Source organism: Tyto alba, unplaced genomic scaffold, assembly GCF_018691265.1.
Source record: "Tyto alba isolate M040663 unplaced genomic scaffold, T.alba_DEE_v4.0 Super-Scaffold_23, whole genome shotgun sequence".
Classification (NCBI taxonomy): Eukaryota; Metazoa; Chordata; class Aves; order Strigiformes; family Tytonidae; genus Tyto; species Tyto alba.
In genome coordinates, this window is record NW_024881297.1 from 13,016,649 (window position 1) to 13,040,967 (window position 24,319).

The window sequence follows — 24,319 nt, forward strand, 5'->3', positions numbered from 1 at the left end:
GTAGCAGCTCCAAGAAATCACACAGTGTGATTGTAACCTGACTTTTCTTTTTTTTTTTTTTTTTTTTCCCCTCCATGGCTCTCCTTCAATAACCATGGTCCTTTCTTGAGTTACCATGACTATAACTGAGATTTTAAACTTTTAGAGACTGAGTCTATATAGGAGAAATCTTGTCCAATATAATTCAGTGGTAAAATTTCATTTGACCTTTACAGAGAAGGAGTTTGCTTAATATCTATGTGTAAAGAACCAAGCACTTTGTAAAGCATTAGAGGTTGGAAGCCAGAGACCCATATTTGAAATATTGATCCTCCTACTTCAAATCCATGCTGTCCTCACTGCTTAAAAAAAAAAAAAAAAAAAAGAAAAGAAAAAAAAAAAAAAAACCAAACAAAGAGAGGGAAGGGCTGTGATCCTAGATAACTAATACAAGTTAGTTTTTCTTACATAAAGATTTATCCCAGCATTTTACTGCATCTGCAGTTGATGTCACCTGTTGCCTTGTTACAAACCTAGAGAGGCCGTGGCTGCCGGGGTCATCCCTCGTGCTGAACAATAAGGGCCACAGTGAAGGCGACTCATTCCTTCACCCCCCAATGCGAGGACTGTGCCATTGCTGGCATAAGGTATCTCATGCGGGAAGTGCGGACTGCCTTGCAGGGTTGATCCAAGCTACAAATACTCTGCTTTTGTCCAGAGATTACCTTGAAATAGATCACTGTAGCCTACATTAATCATCTAACCCAAAGCACAATGCTCTAGTTTATACACAAGCTTTTGCCTGCCTCACAGAAGCCTTCTATCTCAGAACAGCTTTTTAATGAGGAAATATATTTGTTATAGTGTCCCCTCCTTGCTGTTCAGTAGCCACCTGAATGACAGCTCAGTGCTTCCCTCTGCTTTACAAATGTTTGCATTTCTGATGTGCAGTAAGGCTACACCTTGCAAGCCTGAAAGGCATACTGCAAACACAAGCTGGTGGCAACCCGGTGTCCTGGTATGCCCCGCTGGCATCCCACGGTGTGCAGCTACCCCTCACCATGCCCTCTCTGCTGAGCTCCCCTGTTGCAGCCTGGGAGACTGGGAGACTTGTTCCTTCCACGAGACACCTAGAAACCTCCATTTTCATATGATCAGATGTGACCAAAATTTAGCTGCTCTTATCATTTACGTCAGTGATGAGCGAGTAAAACCTCTGTGGGCTAATGTATTTGTCAGGGCCCATGAGAACAGTGCCCAGAATGCTCAAGCATTTTGGTGACACAGTGGGTTGTGTGCCCATGCATTTGTCTGGGTCACAGGGGACAGATATGTATCGATCAAGTGTGACCACCCGGGACAGCTGTATATTGATCAAATGTGATGTCGGGGGACGGCTAGGTATCAGTCACACACCCGATTGCATTGGAAAGGCAGTCCCGAAGTCTGCGGCCCTCGGGTGTCTCTGTGAAAGGCTGTGATGCTTGTCCCTGTGGAAAAATTTGACATCGCTGCTGTAAAATAATAGAGATCAACCCACTAAATCCCTCTTATGCTCTGAATTTCTTTTGCAGCATCCTCTCACAATGATAATGTTATTCAACGGGGATCTCTACAGCCTCCTGAATTTCCTCAGTTTTGCCAGGTGGCTTTTTATTGGACTAGTAGTTGCTGGGTTGATTTATCTCAGATATAAACGTCCTGATATGCCTCGTCCTTTCAAGGTAACCTCCGCTCTCTACTGTTTTACATGAATCCTTCTCTCTCCTATCTGTTGCGTAGTCAGACAGTAAAGGAGCATTTTCTGATGTAGAAAGCTAACCTCTTTTTTGAGAAAAGCAAAATTAATAGAAGATAGTCTGTTGCACTGAAGGGTCTCCGGGTGTTTTCCTGAAAGCTCCCCAGTGCCCTGGCAGATGTGTTCCCTTCTGAAAGATAATTCTTGCCTCTTCCCTGCTTCTTGTGGGCCAGCAACTGAAGCTACTGTGCCAAAGTGAAGGTGTTTGCTCATTTTTGCCTGTCTGTTGCATTGAGGCAGCATGAGGCAAGCTGTGTGAAAATACCTCTAGTCCTGTGTAGTCACATAGGGTTCAGACTGCAAATACTGGGGTTACATGTGCCAACCTGCTTTTCAGCCAGTCTTCTATTCAATGTCCCCTTTGATAAAGGTCTGAATAATTTTGCCACCAGAATTCATGTCAAGCATAAGCGTTAATATTAAAAGTTTATTTCATTGCCTATCCAATACTGAATATGCCAATTTGATGTGAAAATAAGTTGCTAGTGCTATTACTATGATATTTGGGACTTTGAGGGGATTTGCAGACACAGTTATTGTGAACCCAGAAGGAAAATGTTAATAGTCTGTGCTCTTGAACACTAACTGTTTTGGCCTTGGTTCTGCCATTCTTTTTTTTTTATTTTAAGTAATATCTTATGAAGTAAGTTGTCCCATTGTGTATCTGGAAAGGTAACATCCATCATGAAAAAAATGGAGGAATCTAACCCTATTTATATATTGCCAAGAAGCCTATTTTGTGAAGAACTAAAAATGTATGCTGTTGCATTCTTGTAGGTATATCTGTAAATAAGGTCAACAGCACAACCTATTTTGCCTTGATTTTAAAAAAATGCTTTGACAGTGCACAAAAGAGGAACTGTAATGCTTCAAGGCATGCAAGGAAGAGAATAATCTCCAAGGAATTCTCTAATTCTCCGTTACACCAAACATCTCACAAGCCATGCCTGTAGGTGTTTCCTTCAGAGAAGTGCTAACACAGTGATTGTAGTGGTGTTTTTGAAAATTGAGAGAATTAATTTGATATTGTTATTTTTTGTACTTTCAACAGTGACACTGATAATGCTATCAGTTATACAGTCAGAAAGTGCTTTTTCAGTAGCTATCAGTTGCATAAGGCTATCAAATATCTTTATCACTAGTCAAATTGGTGTTTAATTTGCTCTCTTCCTGCTAGATTTTGATTTTTACCTTAGGAAGAAAATCAATATGTTCTTAATAGTTTTAAAAGGTGACTCGAGCTCCTGGTTGAGTTTTAAAATGTTTTCTAATAGGTAATTATCAAAGAGGAAATCTTTACTGTTAGTGCTGCTTACTTATCTACTGGGGCATTAGAGGAAGGACTTTCGCAATGTAACTTACTTACAGCCCCTACATTTTAAAGGATGTAAAACACTGTGGTGTTTTACTGTGTAATTAAAAGACTACTATGGTACTCACTGCATAGCACTTTGCATAGCTTCGTTTCTGCAGTCACTGACATTTTGTGTGCATGTTCTAGATACCTGTATTTCTCCAGACATATCTGGTACTGCTGGGTTTTATCCAATTTACATTTCATGGAACATTAAATGCCACAGTCATTCAATAACAAGGTCAATGTAAAGCAATGGTTCTCTGTGTGGTTATGTTTCAGGTGCCTCTATTTATTCCAGCGTTGTTTTCCTTCACTTGCCTCTTTATGGTTGCACTGTCACTTTACTCTGATCCAGTGAATACAGGGATTGGATTTGCAATCACCCTGACTGGAGTTCCTGCCTACTACCTCTTTATTGTATGGGACAAGAAGCCAAAGTGGTTCAGAAAGCTCCTAGGTAAGTCTGAGAGGCACTTCTCTCCTTCATGCTGACTCCAGGAATTTCTCAGGGCTCCCCAAGTTGTGAAATCCTTCCAATCAATCCTCTCAGATGCTCTGAGCTGGGGATGACAACACAAGTTTCTTTTTGGCGTATGCTATAGCATTGCTGTGCCGGTTACAATCAATGTCTGCTAACTAACAAGATACGTTTACAGCAAATGCATTCCTCAGCTAGTGATTGACTTTAAATGGCTGGATGCCTCTCCTCCTGTCCTCCTGTCCCCTCCTCCCTTCCCTCCCCTACAAATATCTGATTCCTTTTAAATCACCTGTGTCTCTCCCCTGGCTGTTGTCCTATGCTAATGGAGGCCACTAACAATTACACTCCTTAGAGAATTGGTTTGGAAACTTAAACATTGCAGTCGTGATGAGAGGGTGGGCTTGGTTCTCCCTGCTGAGAGCACATCTGTGGACCACTGAGGAGTATTTAGAATGTGACAGGCTCAGGCAGGTTTGGTATTGGGGATATTGTTCTTAGCGGTGACTCCCAACAAAATGTTAGCAAAACATACCGTGCCTGACACACCTCTGTGGAAATTGTTCCTGTGCTTCATGAAAAATGACTTCTGTGTGACTTGGCTGCAGTATATTATACCTGAAATACACTCAGAATCTTTTTTATACCCTTTCTGAAAGTTTTTGAAAACATTTGTGGAAATTCTGGTGTGTTAGAGAAAGGGTTATTTGGAGCATTTCAATTAGAAAGAGGTCAGTAACACTTATTACAGCTCCTCATTTTTTTTTTTTTTGTTTTGTTTTGTTACTCAGCATGATAGGTTTCCAAAATGGATGTAATTTTCAAAACATGAAACAAGAATATAGGCAAAATATTAGAGGAATTATGGATAATTTAGTAAACAAAACTGAAAGAAAATCTCTTCTGCAAAAGAAAAATTCAGCCCATGAATAGTTTATTTGTATAGGTGCTGAATCAAAAAAATAGTTTATTTGTATAGGTGCTGTTTTCTGTGCTTCAGTCTTAAGGGATGATTTTAAATGAGCTGCTCACAATAAAAGAATGGGGTTTTTATATGTATGTTATTATACTATAACATTTTATATGTCTTTGTATAAATATGTTACATAATTATATGCTATCTGTTGTAGTATCTATGAATTTCCCTCTCAGTTCATACTGGGACGTCCATAGGCAATAGGGCAGAAAGTATTTACAGAAAAAGATAATAGTTTAAGGATAGCACATTCTGGTATTCTAAATTTTATATCCATAAAGTTATAAATTGCTTGCAATGTCCTGGGAATGGGTAGAAAGCTCCAGTGCAAATGAAAACAGCTGCATGCAAAAGGACATTCTATTACACAGTTGTTTTTTTATCTGTTTATCATTTCTCAGCCTTGACAATTAGGGGCTAGGAAATTTTCCCTTATCAAATCCAGAAAAATTTTGGCATTTTCTGTGAAGTCTCACAGGTTTTGGAATACAGTTACTCGACTCTCTGGCCACAGGATGCCAGTGTTGAACTACATTACTTGGGTGAGAGAAGAAAATATTCTCTTTAAGGTAGACTGGGTAGATGGGAAGCTTTTTCTGCCAGCTGTGACAATGAAGGTAAATATCCTAGCTTTTCAGATAACACAAAATTTTCCTCCGAGAAAGAAGGCCTGGTACCTGTGTAATACCTGTGGATGGACACAGCGTACTGGCTCAGAGGGGAAAGCACTGGATGCCAGCCAGTGGGTGAAACAGCTTGTTCTCTTTGCTATTATTAGTCCCAAAATAACAACAGTAATGACAGAAAACTGATCCTGACAGTTTTGGGGTGGAGCAGAGTGGAGATTTACTTGTTAAATAGAAAGACCTTTTTTTTTTCCACTCAGAAGAAGCAATAAACCTTCTGTGCGGAGTCCTTAAACTGGCATTATTTTGTGAGTGTTAGGGGAGCTCCACTGTATAGCCTGAAAGCATTTTTCAAAAGCACTGAATGACGATAAATTCACTTAAGGTACCTCTGTGAGTTATAGAAAAGAGAAGTCGTTGGACAGCTGCTAGCTTGATATTATAACCTTGAAACAATATGCATGTACATAGGCATGAAAGAGTAATTCCAGACACGTGGAAAAGGACAACATGAAAAAATGGGATTGTCATTTAAGGGGTAGATTTTTGCCAGATTAACTGAGTAACTTTCTTTGAGAAGGCAGCTGATTTTTCTAGACAAAGGAGAATGTGATAGATCACTTCCACAAAGCATTTTGTGTGGTACCACACAGGGAGTCAAGGCCTGTTAGGCTGAACATAGCACTGTGCTAACAAGACTAGTCCCAGGCTGCTTCATCTGCACAGCTCCACGCATGACCTGGGTGGTGTGTGGCTCCCTTTACCCACTTACAAAGACACCTTGTTGGGGGACTCGACTTGTTCATCTACCCAGAATGTGCTTCGGAGATGAGAGATGACTGCTGCTCACAAGCCCCACGTGGAACATGTGCTGTCAAAGTAAAGGACAGCACTGCTGCAAAACCACATGGGTACAGACTAACCCCACATAAGATTAGACTGGATATTCAGAATAGGTTTTGTAAGGGTCAGAGGACAGGGATGTTGAACGGCCAGGATGAGTAGTGGGGTAAAAGACCCAGCCTGAAGATGAGTGCATTTATGAAAGGGATTTCAGGCTGGTTACAGTAGCAGAGCCCTAGAATGGGTTACCCAAGAAATCCTCTCCAAGGTCTGAACGTCATTTGTTCTATACGTTTAGACTGTCCTTAATGGCATTTACATTGCCCATTCTCCTTACCAAATCACTGTATTGAACAAAAGGTAACATCACAGTTTGTGGGGTTAATAGCGTCTGGGTGGTATTTTGCACTGGGAATAACATTTTGTTCTCTCCTCTTCCAGTGAGATTTTGCTGTAGCACCAGATGTTCTGGGACAAATAATTTTCAGCCAGTACAGGCTTCATTTGACCTCAGCTTTCTTGCTGTTTGTAGAACTAATGTGAAAATGAAAAAAGTCAAGCCTAGCAAATCCTACAAAGCAGATTGGCGTGTAAAAGGATGTGGCACCTGCATGAGAATGCTTCTGCTTGGACTTCCTCAGTTGAAAACCCAAGATCAGACTTGTATTTAAAACATTTTTTTATAGTGAATTAAATTGAGTGGAGCTTAAAAGTTGAATTCTGCTTTCCTCATAGCCTGAGCTCATGTTGGAAAAGAGATCTGTTTATATAACAAAATATCTTTTTCAGGGTTATTTACAAACACCAGAGGATGACACTTGCTCACTCAGGGCATAATGTTATATGCTCAGTTTGCTTCTCTTTGTCGAGTTTGTGATGTTTGGATCTGCAGGAAATCACCTCAGCGTCTTGGTGTTGCAAATTTAATGTCCAGTCTCATACATATGCAGTAAATTACTACTTGATTTCCTCACCCAAGCTCTATGTGGTGCTTCTGCAGATACCTGATCTGGCTTTTTTATAACTGTTGTCCCCTGGGACCTATTTACAGTGAATTTTCCTCTTGAAAGGGAAAATTAGGGTTTAAAGTGGGGGAACACGTTATCTTTACCATCATGGTATGTTAAGTTGTCTTGTTACAAATGTGAAACCAGTCCTGTAACTCCAGGGACTGCTCAAAGTAGACAATATAGAGATACTGACTGGAGACAGATTGGAACATTTTTTTGGGGAAAAATACTCCTTGCACCGTTTTATGCTGACTATATGGCAACCAAAAAAACCAGGCAAGCACCCCAGACCCCCCAACTTGTCTGATTGCACCTCCATGTCTTCATCTCAGCACAGAGCAAAACTACCACATGGAAACGGAGGAGCGCAGCCGCCTCCCGCCGCTGTGAGGGCAAGGTCCGGCTGCAGGTGGCTCTGGCCAGTTTGTCGAACAGGATATTAAAATCACAGCTAGCTCTCCAGGTGCTCAGGCTCTCCCACTGCTGCCATACGCTTTTCCAAGAGTTGTTAGACCGTGGCTCATCTTTGACAGAAAATCTGGTTTTCTTCTTCTTGCTTTGCTCAGCCTCAAACCTGGAAGGGGTGGGATGGCAGGGGTGAAGCCCTGCTGCCTTCCTGCTGCTGATTTCCCTCCTGCCCTTCACCCTGGCCATGCTCAGCCCAACTCTAACGTTCCCGCTGTGGGTAGGGGAGGGAGATGAGAAGAAAATGCAATCCCTGTTGATTCTCAGCCTCTCTGACCCCATAATTTTATAGTCTAAGGGCAACTTGGCTTTGCACTGAAATGGTGACCTCCAGAAAGAAGAGCAAAAGGTGGCAGAGTCTGCCTTAGGAGAGCAGGAGAGTAGTTTTTGTTCATATCTTCCGTGATTTGCACTGTTTTACCCTCCTCGCTTTACGCTGGTGTAAATGCAGACATGTCATCCTAGACAAGGAAAATCAAAACTTTCTCTTACAACAACTACTGCTTGTTTAAAATGGGTTACTAAAGGAAAGTGACAAGCAAGAAGAGTGGTAAGAGAATGCTCTTTTAATATTCTATATGTAAATTAACTATGCCATTTATGAATCAGTACCTTAAAAAGAAAACCACTAAAAACACCAGAAGGAAATAAATGTCCAGAGTGACAAAAAGACAGCATGAGGTTGCTTTGGTTGTGTGACATTCTTAGACCTGTGAAGGTTTGTAATCATTATTTCCGCCCCCCCCCCCCTTTTTTTTTTTTTTTTTCCTTTTTTGCTTAGGTAGCTCTTGGCACAGCTGAATTAACTTGTTTTAACTTTTTCAGACTTTTATTTCAACATTACAACTTTCTTAAAACTAAGAAATTGTGCAGAGTAGTCATGTTTTAAGATAGCCTTTAAATGCACCTGGACCTTTATTGAATTAGTTTATGACTCCGTACCCTTCCATTATTATTGTTTATGCATAGCCTTGGATCAGAGGCAAAGAAAACATAGTTAAAAAGAAATAAAATTTGAATTAGACATTTAAATTATATATGCACCTGGTATATACGCTGTGAACCATAGGTGCAAGTAGGCTGCGTAGCAGCTAGTATAATTTTCCTGGCTGCTTCTGCCTTCTCCATCCCCACTAAAATTTCCCATGTGTATGCTTTTATCTTTGCAGAGAAGGTAACTGTAACATTGCAAATCCTCTTGGAAGTCATCCCATCAGAGGAAGACCAGAAATCCTGATCTTCATGTGCAGCTTTTGTCTTGGTGTTTCATTTCAACCTGAGGAAGAGGATAGGGAGATTTCTCCCCCTACCTAACGTTTTGCAAACTGGAGGAACAAGTCACAGCTGAGATGGATACCGAGCGAGTCAGTTACCTGAACTGGATTTTATGCTGTTGTAAATTTTTTTTTTTAATGTGGTTGGCTTATATGTAGAAAGCAAGAACTTGTGCTATGAGGGAACTCATGTCTTCACTATTTCTTTTCTTACAGTGTCATATTTTAACAAACCATACGTTCGTCAAACTAGGATTTGTGTTGCATTGTCACTGAAAATAGGTTTAAGCAATGTGTAAGTAATAGTCAGGTGTACTGTGACGAATGTATCCAGCTTCCTGTCTCTGAAGAGTCCAACTCTCACCAGAGGAAGGGTGAGATAGAGCTCTGATAAGATTCACTTACTAATGTTCTCCCTGCCACTCTGTCTGGCAGCCCAGTTTGACATTTTTTGGCTTGCTGGGAGCACCAGCACGCTGATGCAGAAGCACAGCAGTTTCCACACCTTTGTGGTAGCAAGTACAAGGTCTTTTCACTCTAGAGTTATATTATAGCTGATGGGAGCATTTTCTGAGAATTAATATTTCTGCCAGTGGGGCAGCAAGATTTTAGCCTGGGCGCAGTAATTTCATACATGCTAAAGTTTCTACTAGTCTGTAAATGATTACTGTTTTTTACCAATGTTTCTTTGTGTACATATGTGTAGGAAATACAGCAACTGAGTAATCACCTTCAAATGAGTCAAAATATTTGAATGCAATCTCCGTTGCATTTTCTATCTGGAAGTATATGGACCTGCAGTTATCAGTCAGGGAAACTAGATTTTAAAGTTTTATATCATTGTCAATGGGCAGAAATGAATAATAGTCACTGGTGGGAATACTGTACAGACATGGCAATAAATGCATTACTTTTTTAATGAATAAGGTATAAGGCAAGTTACAACAGATTTGTTGATTTGAGTAGGATATGTGCCTAATCTGTGGGCTTTTCATTGAAGCACACTCCAAATAACTGGGCTTTGAAATGCCAAGGAACAGATGCTCTACCAATGTCTTCTTCCTGGTTTTACCTCGGCAGAAACAGAGAAATGACATCAAAACTGATAAAATCAAACAAAATTCATCTTCAGCATGATGTTTGAGCTGAGATTTGGCTCAAATATGAGCTGAAGTTCTGCCCTTTTTTTAAAGATAGTTATAAAGAAATATTTTAATGCTTTTAATGCAGTTTTATATTGTTAGTCGAAGACTACTCAACCTTAAGATTAAGGTTTGTTATCACTCTGTTAAGAATATAATGCTTAAATATTGAATGCACTACTTTTTGAGCTGTTTGCTATCAGCAAGTCACATGTTTCATGAAAACTTTTATGGAACTGAGCAACACTAAACTTCCTAAATTGGGAGAAAAGCACAACTAGTAACCAGACCACTACAGTAAATGGAGACTGTTTATTGTATATGTCTTGTATATATCCAAAATATCTACCATTTTGAGGGTGTACAGTAAACTGTCTTAAATTTATACATGTTTTTCTTTGTTGTATTTCTATAGTGGAATTTCAGAGAAATAGGGAAATGGGAGTAACTGATTATGTAGAAGAGCAGTAATTTAAGACACGGAAAACATTTTGCAAACAATATTTTCTTTAAACATTTTCTGTTTACAGTAACTTGAAGTGTTATTTGAGACTTTTTTAGGCAAACATTTTGAGAGAGGTTTTCATGTTGACAGTGCATGTGTTTAATTAGTATTTACATTTGGGTCAGAATTCTGCTTTTGAGGCCCTCTCCTGCCATCCCAGTTCACCAGGGTTTGGCCTGTGTCGTCATGGAGCACCTTCAGAGCACACAAACTGCATTTCGCTCTGATAAAAATCAACTGCCTGACACCCCCTCGGAGGGCACCTAACCCACTGCTCCGCGGATGGATGCTGAGCGCCTGGGATCCCACCAGCACTAGTCAGAAGCAAGACCTCCTGAGCATTGATAGCGTGGGTGCCAAGTTTTCAGCAACAACCATTTCCTTCCACATATTCACTCCTGTTGTGCCACATTACTTGAAAGTTTAAATGTAAGCAGTGTTAACTTGTAGAAATAAATGGGCTCTGTAATATAACTGAATGTTGCTTTATTTTTCCATCATGGACTTTAAAGTTTAGAAATGTTTCTGAAGCCTGATTCAATGACCACATTTTCCTAGGTTTATTTCATGCAAGGGGTTAATTTGTGCCATGAGGAATCCTATGACTCATTGTGAAGTTATATGTTTTAGGAAGGAAAAAAAAAAATAAATGCCTGCAAAATAAAAACCTATTATTTGGAAAGTGCACAGGGATTCTAATTTCAGATTTAGTTCTTTAACACATACAATCACAATGCAAAATATTGTAATTGGTTTTCCACTGTGTTATAAAAGTCAGTATTAAGGACTTTTATTACACCTGGAAGTAAAGCATATACTCAGAAATGTAGGAAAAACAGGTGACATTTTTTTTTTAAAGTATCAAGTTATTTTAAAATACTTTTAAAAGTGTTGTCTTCAGAGTCATAAAGGAAATACTTCTAGAATAAATTACAAACTTTATATATAATTTTTCTTATTAAGGCCTGAGCTGGTCAGGCCAATGAGACTGCTTCTTTGGAGAACTTTAGTGATCCTTAATTTATTTATTTATTTTTTTAATTGCCATTTGCACCTTTTTATCAGCTGGACGCTGTCAAAACATTTCTTTCTCTTTGCTTAGGTGTGTGCTGCTGTTTTTCTTCTTTGCATTTGTAGCTCTTCTGGGGTATCAGCAGAAGTGTCACCAAAGGCAACAGGAATGATCGTTTTATGTGGGTAACAAATACTGATGGGGTTTAGCCCAACAACTCTTAGAGAAACAGCTCAGCATTTGAAGCTTCCGAAGGTGCTGACCCTATCCTTGCACCTCCTGATCTGGACCGCTGTGTGGCCGAAGGTGTAATTTTGTCAGAGAGGCACGTTTTGGTTTCTGAAGCTTGCTCCCAGCTCCATATGGGCATGGCGTGGGACCCTCTTCTCTGTGCCACCACGTGCTGCAGGTCCGTCCCTGCCAGCCCCGGGCTCTATCGTGGCTTCCGAGGGGCTACCGGGTGGCAGCCGGAGGGTCCCCTCTTCCTTCTCTACCTCAGCAATACATTCCGTGCCCACCCCTAGAGGTTTCACAGTTCATTTCTGCTACTCCAGATAATATCCTTTATACACAGGAATCAAAGCAGGTGAGAGAGAATCTCATGTTTTAAATGAGGTGCCTGTGGGCTGATGTAAACCCAAGTTGTGCATGTCATGTGAAATACTTCCAGATCCACCCCACCAAGCTTTTCATAGGTATTGCGCCTTTTTCGTGTCATGCGTGGACATTGTTGGTACAAGACAAAGTACACCGAGGTCTTTGACGTGACTGGCAGCTGCAAGGTTCAGGGGTGCTTTTTGTCGCGATGGCGTGGGGGTTGTGAAGCACTAGCGCCAACACGCTGCTGACGGGCAGCACCTTCCCAAGGATACCGCGGCCTCCGGCTGTGGCCAGGGAGCAAAGATGCTTTGGCACGATGCCTGTCCCCAGAAACTTGCCTTGTCAATCAGCTCCTGGGCTGCAGCAGTTCCCCATGTAGTGTTTTAAGTTAACCTGCATTGATTTTGGTCTGCCTTAAAATACTCTGCCATCAATCACAGAGTTTTAGGAGCTGGCTCTGGAACCTCTCCACAGTGGAGAGAGGTAGGTAGCTCCGAGCTGCTGTTTCAGCAGTTAAACATCTAATATTTTGTAGGATTGTGCATATATATGTATTTGTATAGATTGCCAAACCGTGTTCAAGTTATATTTTTATGAAAAAGCTTCTAAGTGTTTTTGGAAAAGCTATTCAAAATGAAGTAACTGTCATAATTTTTATGGCACATTTTTACATTTTTAGTACATTTTTCACTTCATACAGAAACTGTTGCTTATTTTTACTCTCATTTGTGCATTTCAAAAGTTGTCTTTTAATGATAGAGTACAGTAACAAAGTGTCTGATTTGATATAAATATAAATCTGATTGTCGACATAACCTAAAGGCCAAGCTGGCTAAGTGAAGGACAAGCCTGAGAAAAGTAAGCTGCCCCAGGATGAGATGAATCCCATGCTAAGACAGGTACTTAAGGTAGATGAGATGAGCTGATCTCTGGAATTGCTCATAGCTCTATTTTTCTTGAAGGAGGAGATGGGATGACTAGTTTGGGCATGCTTAATGTGTTAGATAGCTGAGTGGGAGTGAAATGAACCCTAAGTTACTGCAGCTGGTATAATAAAATTATGAAAAGCCCTTATGTTCTAAACTGATTGATACCGAGGATCACAATTACCCCCAAAGAATTACTTATTTTCAATTCAAATTGCAATAGAGGTTTCTTTTGACTAGAACACACTACATTTTTCAGATTTTCCAATTTGATTTAAAACCAAACCAAAGAACTTTTCTTGCAAGAAGTTCACCCGCCTTTGAGACTATGTGTATAATAAATATAACTCTTTGGCTGAATGTGTATGCTCCTGTTTTTTGATTTTCAGAGGAAAATCAGCCTTCAATTTAAGAATATTTTTCAAATGTTATTTTACAGAAAAAGATAGAAGTTACCTATCTCCACAAAGTAGGTATATAATTGTGTTGATACAACAAGATGAGAAAAGGACTTTCCATAGTGTTCTGTACCTCCAGAATTTTTGGTTCCACCATTACACATATATCAGGATCCCGACAGATTTTAATCAGTATAGGCCTTAGAAAAACTGATGTTGATCTTTCTTCAGGAGGAAGTAGATATTTCATTTCATGACCAGCAGAACACAGGTGGCTCATATAGCAGAACCTGCAGCAGGGAACACACTGAAATCTGGTGCAAAAAGTATATTTATGTCTGCGAAGGATGCAAATGACAAAGTCTGGCATTTTGAACCCAGGAAGAAGTGGTCAGGGGGATGTGCAGGACAATGTGTGATAACCCCTGTTTGTTTAAAGGGCTGCTTCCTAAGACTGGAGTCTTTCCTGCAGCGACCGCAGTGTCCATACAGCTCCTGACACCATTAAGACCGGTAACAAACACCAGCAATAGTGAGTGCAACCATACTAAGAAAGTGCATCTGTGCTCGTGCCAGCTTGTATCCTGACTAAGGTGTTGTGGGCTCCCCCTCAGCCTGTGTCACCCCCCCAGCAGCATCAGTCTCCAGGGAAGTCTGGTACTGCCAAAGGAAGATGGCAGGGTTGAGATATCCCTGCGGCCAGATAGGAGGAGCTCTTGTCTGCAGAATATGGCAGTTGTGTGGTGGTTTTTGGTTTTTGTTTTTGTTTGGGTTCTTTTTTTTTTTTTTCCCTCTCTTGGACATTCCCCCTGAACTGTTTTATCGAGTTCTTTGCAGTGATGAGTCTGGAGTAACTCAGGGAAGTCTCCTTGCCTTAAACACCTACTGGTGACTTGTTGAGACTTGGCAAAATGGTGGTGAATTTCCTGCTTGCCTTCAGAAGTCTATGTATTTTTCTTGCGTGTTAGTCCATATTTAATTTGATTTCTGTTGTTGTCTTTTTGCCAAGGAAGTGCTGGGGAGCATATCTACCATTGATACACCAATTTTGTTTACATTTGCTTTCCTTGTATACTTTTTATTCAAATGAACTTTTGAAATAATTATTCACTTGAAGTGCAAAGACCTAAATGGATAAAACACCTGTTTCAACAAAGGCTTGACTTTGTTAAGAGAGAGCTTGGATCATCTTTACATTCCCTGTAACAGAATGTCTACAGTGTTGTGATCTAAACCAAAACTTTATTTTCTAAATATCATATTGGTGATGATCCAACACAGTTATAAAAGCGCTGTGGCTACAGTCAGTTTTATGCTTCTGTAGCTCATTCCCTTCTCACAATGCAAGCTACAAAACTTTCCCACTGCTGATCTTTTCTTCAGGCCTTTTTCTGTTCCCAGGAATTCAGCTAGATCTCCTTTGAAAAGGGAAGCACCATCCCTTACTTTGGGGTGCACCTCAGCACCTAGAGTTGGTGCTTTGGATGTGAACAAGTGACCGAGGATGTAGACAGACACCTTGCTGAGCACAGAGCTTGCTCTGTTCAAGGGGGGATGGAGTCCTGGGCTTTATAAAGTAGCTAGCTTTTGCGATCACCACTTGTGCTTACTGTTTTATATAATTGTTACCTAGGAATTTTGGTGTGTTTTTCTTTTCCCCTCTCTGTTTGTTATGAGCGTTTTAAAAGTTATGGGACAATTTTCTACTTTTACCCCGTACTGTTGGCTCTGTCTCAAGAAAGCCATTTAATGGAGTTTTAGCTGCCAATATCTCTTTGTCACTCAGTCATTACAGTGTAATTTGATCTAAAGTAAGTGTATAATTTGCTGCTAGCAATGCTGGCTTGTCTTAATTATGACATCCAGCTGATTTCTAAGGATACTAATCAATGAATATGCATACCATAGAAGACAGACTTGTACAGATGAATGAGCAAGTCTTCATGAGAACTTGAGCTTTCACGGTACCTACGTATCAAGCTGTTTAGATGCCACAAGGCAGGATCTCTGGCTTAAAGTGGAAGGAGGTTTTCAAGAGGGCTTGTGACACAGCCCAGGATGCAGAATGTACAAGGCCTGAGGTGTTTTAGACTTTGTATATGTGTGCATTCTGCTACACTTGTTAAAATTTCTGGGAGAAAATGAGGAAAATCTCAGAGGTATAAATATGAACTCTTAGGCAGATGATGTTTCTTACCATTTCCCCAGTGCTTTCTCCTACATTCGCCCTGATTGAAGGTTACAAATAACTTTTCACTGAAAACATTTCCTTTCAGTGTCTCCTCTGCAAGCCACCTTTTTGAGACATCTGTATTTAATTTTAAGCTGGGTGCTATTCTTACCCATCCACTTTCAATTTTTTTTAAGCCTCGTATTTTTCCTCATCTGAAAGCTGTCATGTCATAAAAAAACAGTTTTCCAGGCTGTAGCAGTACTTTTAAAAAGTAACATGATCACGAGTTATGGACACATAAGGATCTAAAGCCTTTCCAAGCAGCTCCTTCCTTGCAGGCTTGTATAGTTTGGTTTGGAAATTGCAACTGGAGGATCTTAAAGTTTATCACATCAAATACTCGGCTCCTCTAGGGTATCTCAGATGTGTTGCAGTGTTTTAATAGAATCTTTGCACTTGCACTCCACCACCCCATTAGAGGTCCTGACATGGCCAACTTGAATTAGAAAATTTGGACACATGACAAACTCTGTTAGAGGTTATGAAAACTCTGTGGGGATATCGATAGATTTGGACAAACTAAAAGACTGTGTGCACAGCAGTGAATTTTATCATTAACCATGTATACTTAATTACTTGCATATTTTCAATTACCACCAGCTTCATTAAAAAATATCTGTTATCCATTTCTAGGGGGACATTTCAGTTTTCCTGAGCTTGTTTTTTTTTTTTTTTTTTTTTTTTTTTTTTTTTTTTGTTGGGTTTTTTGTTTGCTTTTTTTTTTTTTTTTAATTATTATAATTACATTCAGGTGTTCTGATTACCAGAAAGCTGGGACAGGCAAAGAAGCTTTTAGGGGAGATCTTGATGTATTTTTACTTGACATACTGCACAGTGCAATTCAATATTCATAAATTACTTTTGGCTGCTGTTAGTATTTCACCGCTCTGTTTGATAATTCATGTGCCAGATATATTTAAAATGAATCATTAAATGCCAGGAGATTTTGATGCTTGTTCCACATGCAACAGCTCACTATTGAACAAAACTCCAGCACTTTGTACTGATTCTATACCCTAGCTACCTTTGATTTTATAATAAATATATGAGTCAGAGGCTGGATAAATCAGATCCGGTGCTGTCAGCTTGGCAGAGATGATTGATCATACCTTTCTGACAGCTCTGCATTTGACTGCAAGTCTCATGCAGCCCTGCTTTAGATCATACAAAGGCATCTGGATGATGAAAAGCACACTAGCTTAGACGATAGCATACAGGGCTGCACCAGTGTCATATTTATCTAGTGGCATGTGTACTCTAAAATGCTTCAGGCTGTAGCTCATGCTAATAATTATCCCTTGTGTTGAATACACCTTGACCCATTTTTATTTCTTCACCCATATTTTAAACAAAAATTATTTTCAAAATCCTTTCCAAAATGGCTATGTAAAGCCTTTATCTAAAGCAGACACATGCGAGTAATAAAATATCTAGGCTCTGTGCTCACTGAGAGTTGTTACTTTTAGAAATTAAATCATTATACGTTGGTCAAAATTTAGGTGGTCACCCAAAAACTCCTCTTATTCCTGATTTAGAAAAAAACCCTGCCTAATCAGGTATTGGAAACAATCTAGTTCTACAGATCTGGGTTTGATTCTTTGTTGTTTGGCTCTTGACAATGGATGTCTGCACCAAAATTCTGTGCTTGAGATATGGTCTGAAACCCAACAACTTCCCTGGGCAGAGGGAGCGAGGGGGAGCTGCATGTGGCTGTCCCCCCTTCCCAGGCTCGCTGGTGAGCGGTACGTGAGGCTGCTGTAGCAGCGTGGCTTGTCTGGGAGCTGTGCTCACGGAGAAACCGTATTTCATTCACATTATGAATGCCTCCAGATACAGAACACAGGCTGGTGCAGCACGATGTGGGTTTTTTTTCTCACAATTTTTCAAGATGTCATTTGAGCTGTATTTATGTTCAACTTGTATGGCTTTCATCTGGCTTTCTCTTCTATTATACATGTGGGTTTCTGTATATATACATACATATGTATATATGTATGGTTTAGGGCTAGTGATGCAGCGGTGCATTCCTGTGTTGCAAGTTTAAGAAAATCAATAAAGTATTATTTAATGCATGTCAACTTCATTTTTAATACTATTTCTAAAGTAAATTGCAGAAAGCATATAACCATCCACCATGGAATAATAAATTGATATAAAAAGTGTGAGGAAAAGGCAATAAGCCAGAATCATTAGAAAGCTCAGTGCACCACTCCAGCAACACAAAGCTGTCGTAAACCCGAGGTTAGAATTGCACACAGCAAATGGTGTACATCAGTAAATCTGGCCCTAGTAATTTTATTGCAAATGACATACAAGCCAGAAAAACATTTAGATAATTGAAATTAACACTTTTAACAATGAGCTATAAAACAGTGAATAATAATTAGGAGGTTCTTTCAAGCTCTCTCTAATAAATCTACAGTACTTCAGAATCTATTTTTCCATGATATAAATGAGTCAAAATACAATGGACCCTCTTTCCTTATGCATAGTTAATAGGAACATCTTTATTGGTAAGGTATCATACCAGCCTCTGTTTTGCCAAACAACTGTGCATGAAGAGAAGGCCTGTTATTTTGAACTTGGAACAAAGCTAGCTGGAAATTGAAAAGGTAATAAAAGGGAGCTACTGGAAAAACATAACACAGATTAATTTTTTTTTGATTGATGCAAATCTGCACCTGTGTTTACTCATATCAAAGTGGCTGTGCATATCAGGTCATGTGAACATAGCTCTTGGATAGATACAACTGCTGCTGCAAACTTTGAAGTCCTTTGGAGGATGTAACCACTAGTGTAAGGTTTGGGGTAGTCTTTTCCAATACTCTAAGAAAGAAAAAGTTTTCTATTTCGTATTTCATCCGTACCGTATTTTTCAACATTGCTCTTAAAGTACAACCATTTCCTTTCTTTCTAACTAAACTGATGAAAGAGAAGATTGAACCTGTCAGGTAATAAATCAGCTTTCTGATGTTGGATCAGTTGTTTGAATCACTGACCATACTTTTGGTCGCTGTCTGTCATTACGCTGCCTCCTAAAGGCACTCAATGCGGAGCCTGCTATCCGACAGAACCCAATCCAGGCAACAACCCCTTAGTTTGAGTCTGGGAAGAAGTCTGTGTGTCAGTGGGAACACTTCCTTGCATGATGTTATGCATGAGGGGTGAAATGTTTCGCTGTGGATTAGAACCAAAATCCCAGCCGAACCACTTTAAATACTGAGCCTCTTCAAGCAGTCATTGCAGCTGGTCTGAAATCAGTTTTGCTACCTGGGTTCTGCATGGAAATCTCTCCATTGCTTTCTGAGCTATCAATCTGAGCTCTTTCATGAATACCAAATTCATTTCAAAAAAATCAGATTCGATAAAACAATTTCTGTAGGGGAAGCAGCAGTGTTGGGAGAGCGACTGAAATACGGTTTTGCATTAAATTCCCTTTTTTGCCAGATGATAGTGATACTTCAGAAGTACTACTGCAAACATTTTAAAAATAAAAACCAATCCTCCAGACTTATATAAAACCTTTTCGCTCTAATAAAAGCAGATAGGTGTGTGTGAGAGAGAGGGAATAAAGCATTACAGGTGGAAGCAGCACATAAGAGCAATTCTCTGCGTACTAACGCTGAGCTGTCGGCCACCAGCCGCGGGGAAGGTGTGAGTGCTGCAATGGGAGGGTTATGATGCCTCAATTTTGGGATGCTGCTCCGATATTCATGTCTTTCCTCCTGAGCACCTCCAGCACCAGCTTTTCAGGTGCTGACACCACGGAGAAATTTGGCTAGAGTGGTTTTTCCCTGGCCAGGTGGAGGAAACAGGGGGGCAGGAGCTGCAGAGCATCAGCAGAAGCAATGCACCTGGGAAAGCCATCAGCCCCGGTGCAGAGGCGGCCTGTGGGCTGCAACGTTTGGTTCCTGCCCTCACCGCACCCGAGGGGGCTGTTGAATTTAATGAGAGCAAAGCCTGGGGAAAAACAGGTGGTTTTTTTAAAGCCCACCCAGAAACCGGTGTTTGTGACCAAACGTAAGCTACTGGAAGCTTGAAAATCATAAAGTCTGTTATACTGAGCTACAATAAGTCGTATAAAAGAAGTAGGCCTCAAACCTGAACATATCAGTGCTGCCAGTGTTGTGCATGTTTCTGTGCTCCTGTCTCCAGGAGGGATAATTAATTCAACTCCCTGGAGAGGCAAGCACATCTCAAAAAAAAAAGCCTCATTTCCTGAGGGCAGTTGCAAAACCTGGCCTATTATAGGAGGCTGGAGAAAAGAAGAAAGTTAACAGTAGGGAAACAGACTAAATGGAGGATCAGGGCAATACAGTGACAGAGTCATTGCCTGTAAGAAAGAATAGGCAGAGTTTTGTCCCCATGAATTTCAAATCACAGTGACTTGAAGAGGCAACTATGAGCTTAAAGTCCTCCTAAAAGAGGATGCCAGAGAGACAGACTTATCTCTCCTTGTCAGAGAAAACTGATGACTGATGGATGAAACCAGGGGGCAGGTAAGAGATGCCTGGGATGAGTTATATTGACTAGGACTGAACTGAATAGAGGTCAAAGCTGTTGTGGCATTCATTTGTACAAATAGAGAATGAACAGACATATAAACTTTTCAAGTTCTCTGATTTGCCTTCTTTATTTTCCCCCTGTTTATGTTCAGGCAACACTTGTATTTGAGTTTGGGTGAATTCCACTATGAGGCCTAGTTCAACTCTATGTGTGTGTCCCAAGAGCTGCCAGCCACTCAATGGGACTGAAGCATTTTGAGATACCTCAAAAGACTGAAGTTTTTGAGTTACCACCGAAACATTCCCACCAAAATGTTCCTCTTCAGACTCCGAAACAGCTGAGCTGAACTTCACAAGACACCTGCCTGCAGCAGGTCCCTCTGCCTATAGCCGTGACCAGAGTCATTCGCTTCATCCTGTGAAATGTTCAGGCAAGAGGTGAAGCAAGAAGCAATGCCCTCATGGGTGGACCAGGTGGACCAGATGGACAAGAGCCTTCAGCAAGTACTCACTCAAATCCCGCCGTGTTCAGATGACAAAGGTGACACATGGCCCAAGACAGGTTGTTCACCAGTCACGCACCCACCCTAATCCTCTGCAGTTGCTTCTGAAGAGGCACACAAATAACCCCTCTCTTTACTTGTGAAAGTGTACTGCCTTCCCTGGAGGTGAGTAAATCTCCCTGCAGCACTGCTTTTTTGAAGATCCTTCTGTCCTGCCTTCCTTCGCCATGATATTTAATCTGGTAAGATTTGTATCTCCCCATCCTGCCCTCAGTGCCCATGCTTCTAATACAAATTAATTTCTTGATGTGGTTTGCTACTAATACATGGACAACAAAATTTTAAATGATTGTTTTGACAGTTGCATCTCCTTTTCTGCTAATACTGTATGAATTAACAAATTGTGGTTCCCTGAGAGTCACCTGATATTCAAGTGTACTTGAGAAATATTGTTTTGAATTCTTTAGTCTACAATTGAGGAGTTATATCCGTAAAACAATTGTGATTGGTTAAAACAGGCACGTAATACTATTTCTGTTCTGCTAAGGCACTAATTCCAAACTTTTCAGTTCAAATGATAACGAAAAGGGCATGCACAAAGTGCTTCAGTTACAATTATGCCTTTGAAGTAATAAAAATATATAATGTTGTTGTCTTTTACAGCAACAGGTTTTGGTTGTCTGGTTTTTGGAGCATCTGATCTGATATATTTTGAGCTTAATTTTCAGACTTAAATGGAACTTCCAGAGCCTTAATTTAGAAGTCGTGGATTCTATTTGGAGCAGTAAATTTGTTGGGTTTTTTCCTCTGAGCAGTGTGCATATTGCTCATTGGGTGCCAAAAGTCCTTCAAATTTTTGCTTGCACAGCCTGCAATTCAAGTTCATTACTAAAAGATTTTGTTCATTAAAAAAAAAAAAAAAAGGCTTTGTTTTTACTGTCTGTGCTCTGCATACAGTTTATATTCTTTTATTCTTGGCAATGCTCAGAGCAGACAAGGAGCTATCATTCCAGACGCAGCTATCTGAAATCTAGGCACAGTTATGGATTTTACATTAACAGTCTATTTTGCAGAAATCCTTTACTCCTCATTAACAGAATACAGGTCTGATGGGGTATCATGTCATTGCTTCTCTTTTATTTATGTTTCTGTTATTTCAAAAATTGATTGTATCTCCACTTTAGTTGGTTTTCCCATCTATTATAATATGCCATATTCAACATGCTTCTTTCAGAAAACAATTCATGTTCAGAAGTTCTGGTCCAGGCAATATTATATATTTTCAGTTCTGTCTGGTTTTCATTAAGTTTATTCATAGTAGTTGGTAACACTGAGAGTCCTGTATTTTCTCTCCAGTTGTCTTACTTTCAGAAATCTTCAGTATTGTTCTGCTTTCCTTGGTAGACTGTTCTTGTACACTGATTCAGAGTTTCCTTGCAAAGAGATTATTACCTTGGTAGAATACTTGTATAAATGTATTTATGAATTCAGTTTTTGTAATGATATTTAGCAGATTCTCCAACTAAAAAGCATGAATGTTCTTATCAAATATCGCTTTCTAAAAGAAAAAAAAAAAATAGGAAGGGTTTGTTATTATGCTGTGGTTTCATTTCATCCCTATGTTTCCAGTAAGTTGTTCTAAATGTGATACCTCAGGATATAAATATTCAGCCATCTTCCCTCTGCGGTGCTGAAAATCTTCTGGATCTTCTAATCCCAGAGCATACCAAACTCCTTACTGAATGTCTCTATATCAAAATGATTGGTATCACTTCACAGACAGTATGCTAGCTTCAGACTGGGTACAACAAAACTCTGTATCCTATGTGCAATTGGTCAGAAATGGCTGTGTCGTGGTTTGAGCCCGGTCAGCGACCAACCACTGCAGCTGGTCACCCTCCCTTCCCCCTCCCTGCCTGGGAATGGGGGAGGGAATTAGAGGGGTGAAGGGAGACTCGCAGGCTGAGACAGGAACAGTTTAATAATGGCAATAAAACGAGAACAATGATGATGATAGAAAAAAAGAAGAAATATATAAACAGGCAACGCACAACGTAATTGCTCACCACTTGCTAACCAATACCCAGCCCGTTCCCGGCCAGCGACCCCGAGATACCAAGATCCCACAATCGCAATCCCGGAAGTGAGAGAGAGAGATCTCCTTCCCAACCACCCCTCCTTTATATAGTGAGCATGACGTGCCATGATATGGAATATTTCATTGGCCAATTAGGGTCTGGTGCTCTGGCCGTGCTCCATCCCTGCTCCCTGTGCCCTTGCGCACAGGCAGGACATGGGGAGTCAGAGAGTCCTTGAAGTCTTGGTAGCAGCTGAAAACATCAGTGTGCTATCAGCATTTTTCTCATACCAAATTCAAAGATAAATCCAAAACACAGCACTAGGCCCTGAAAAGGAATATTAACTCTATTTCAGCCCAAACCAGGACAGGCTGGTACAGAGAGTGCCTCTTAACATTACCAAAAATTTACATAGTCAAAACTTAGGTTTGTTTTTTCATCTACATACTTTATTGTGTCTTTTTTTATTTTTATTTTTTTTTTCCCATGTCCTATCACACAAAAAGATTTCTCTTGGAAATTCCTTTTATTTTCTTTCTTTATATTTTAGGAGTCAGACAGAGAAAGGTAAATCTGTGCAAGGGCTGTGTCCTTACATGTATATAACTAAAGACGGGAAGGGGAGTGCTTATTCTTCCCCCACATTTTTTTTTCTCCTTTAAATGGATCAACCTGCTCCAAACAAGTTACATCCCAGCCGCATAATCAGCCTTCCAGAAAAAAATAGGATCAGATTAAAAGTTAACTTCACAGCTGTGGATGCTGGATCTTCAAAGCTGTATTAATTTCTCTTGCTTCTAACCATGTGAAAACAGCATTTAGTCAGTGCAAGTGTTGAAGATCTCTGTAGTCACTGGAGTGAAACTGGAACTTCCAGTAGGAGATATGAGTTATTCTGGTATATGTGGGACGAATTTCTATCCACCTACCTTCTGCTTTTAGTGGAGTTGTACTTTATTGTCTCTCCAATACTGTTGGATATTGCTGCCTTTCACACTGATACTCTTTGACATGTCTCAGCTCACAGCCAATTGAGTACCGTGGGTTTGCTCATCCCTCCCTCTGGAGGAGTCTGTTTTTCTCCATTGACCATGGAGAATAGCCTTAGGCTGTAGAAGAACATTAACTACACATCAGACTTTAGGGCAGCTGAAAACAGATGAGGTAAATCCCACTCTTTGAAGTAGAAGTGATAAACCCAGTGAGATTATCCATCCAGCTAGTAGTACATATGCCTGGGTAAGCAGCCACGATCATGTGCTGAGGGACAAAAGCATCTTGCTAGTGGGGGAGAATGCAGAGAAGGGGGTGCTTCAGCCCCTCTCCAAAATGTGGCTTGGTGCCTGTCTCTGGGCCAGAGGGAGTGACCTGCCTTTTGCAAATTTCATAGTCAATGAATTAGGGAAAAAGTAATTTTTTTCTTTCTTGAGAACAATCTTAAACCCAAAAATTTAAAGGAGATGGTGCCAAATATCCAGTGGTCAGTGTGAATGATGGGAGCTTCCAGTTCAGATCTTCCCTCTTCCGCAGTCCTGCTGGGGTGTCCCTCCCTTCTCCTGAGGCTGCTCCACGGCATCCAGACCCGACACGCGGTCACAGCAGGCGGGGACA

General features: G+C 40.3%; 1 protein-coding gene across 2 annotated transcripts in view; it reads left to right on the top strand.

Annotated features, from left to right (window-relative positions):
• The window catches only part of SLC7A11 (solute carrier family 7 member 11), a 62,826-nt gene extending 51,899 nt beyond the window's left edge, over positions 1–10,927 (top strand). For both annotated transcript variants that reach the window (XM_032997795.2, XM_032997796.1), the window contains 3 exons: positions 1,554–1,703; positions 3,414–3,591; positions 8,702–10,927. In XM_032997795.2, coding sequence (XP_032853686.1) covers positions 1,554–1,703; positions 3,414–3,591; positions 8,702–8,769 — 396 coding nt within the window. In that variant the 3' untranslated portion in view covers positions 8,770–10,927. The remainder of the gene's footprint in view (positions 1–1,553; positions 1,704–3,413; positions 3,592–8,701) is intronic.
• The last annotated feature ends 13,392 nt before the right edge of the window (positions 10,928–24,319 follow it).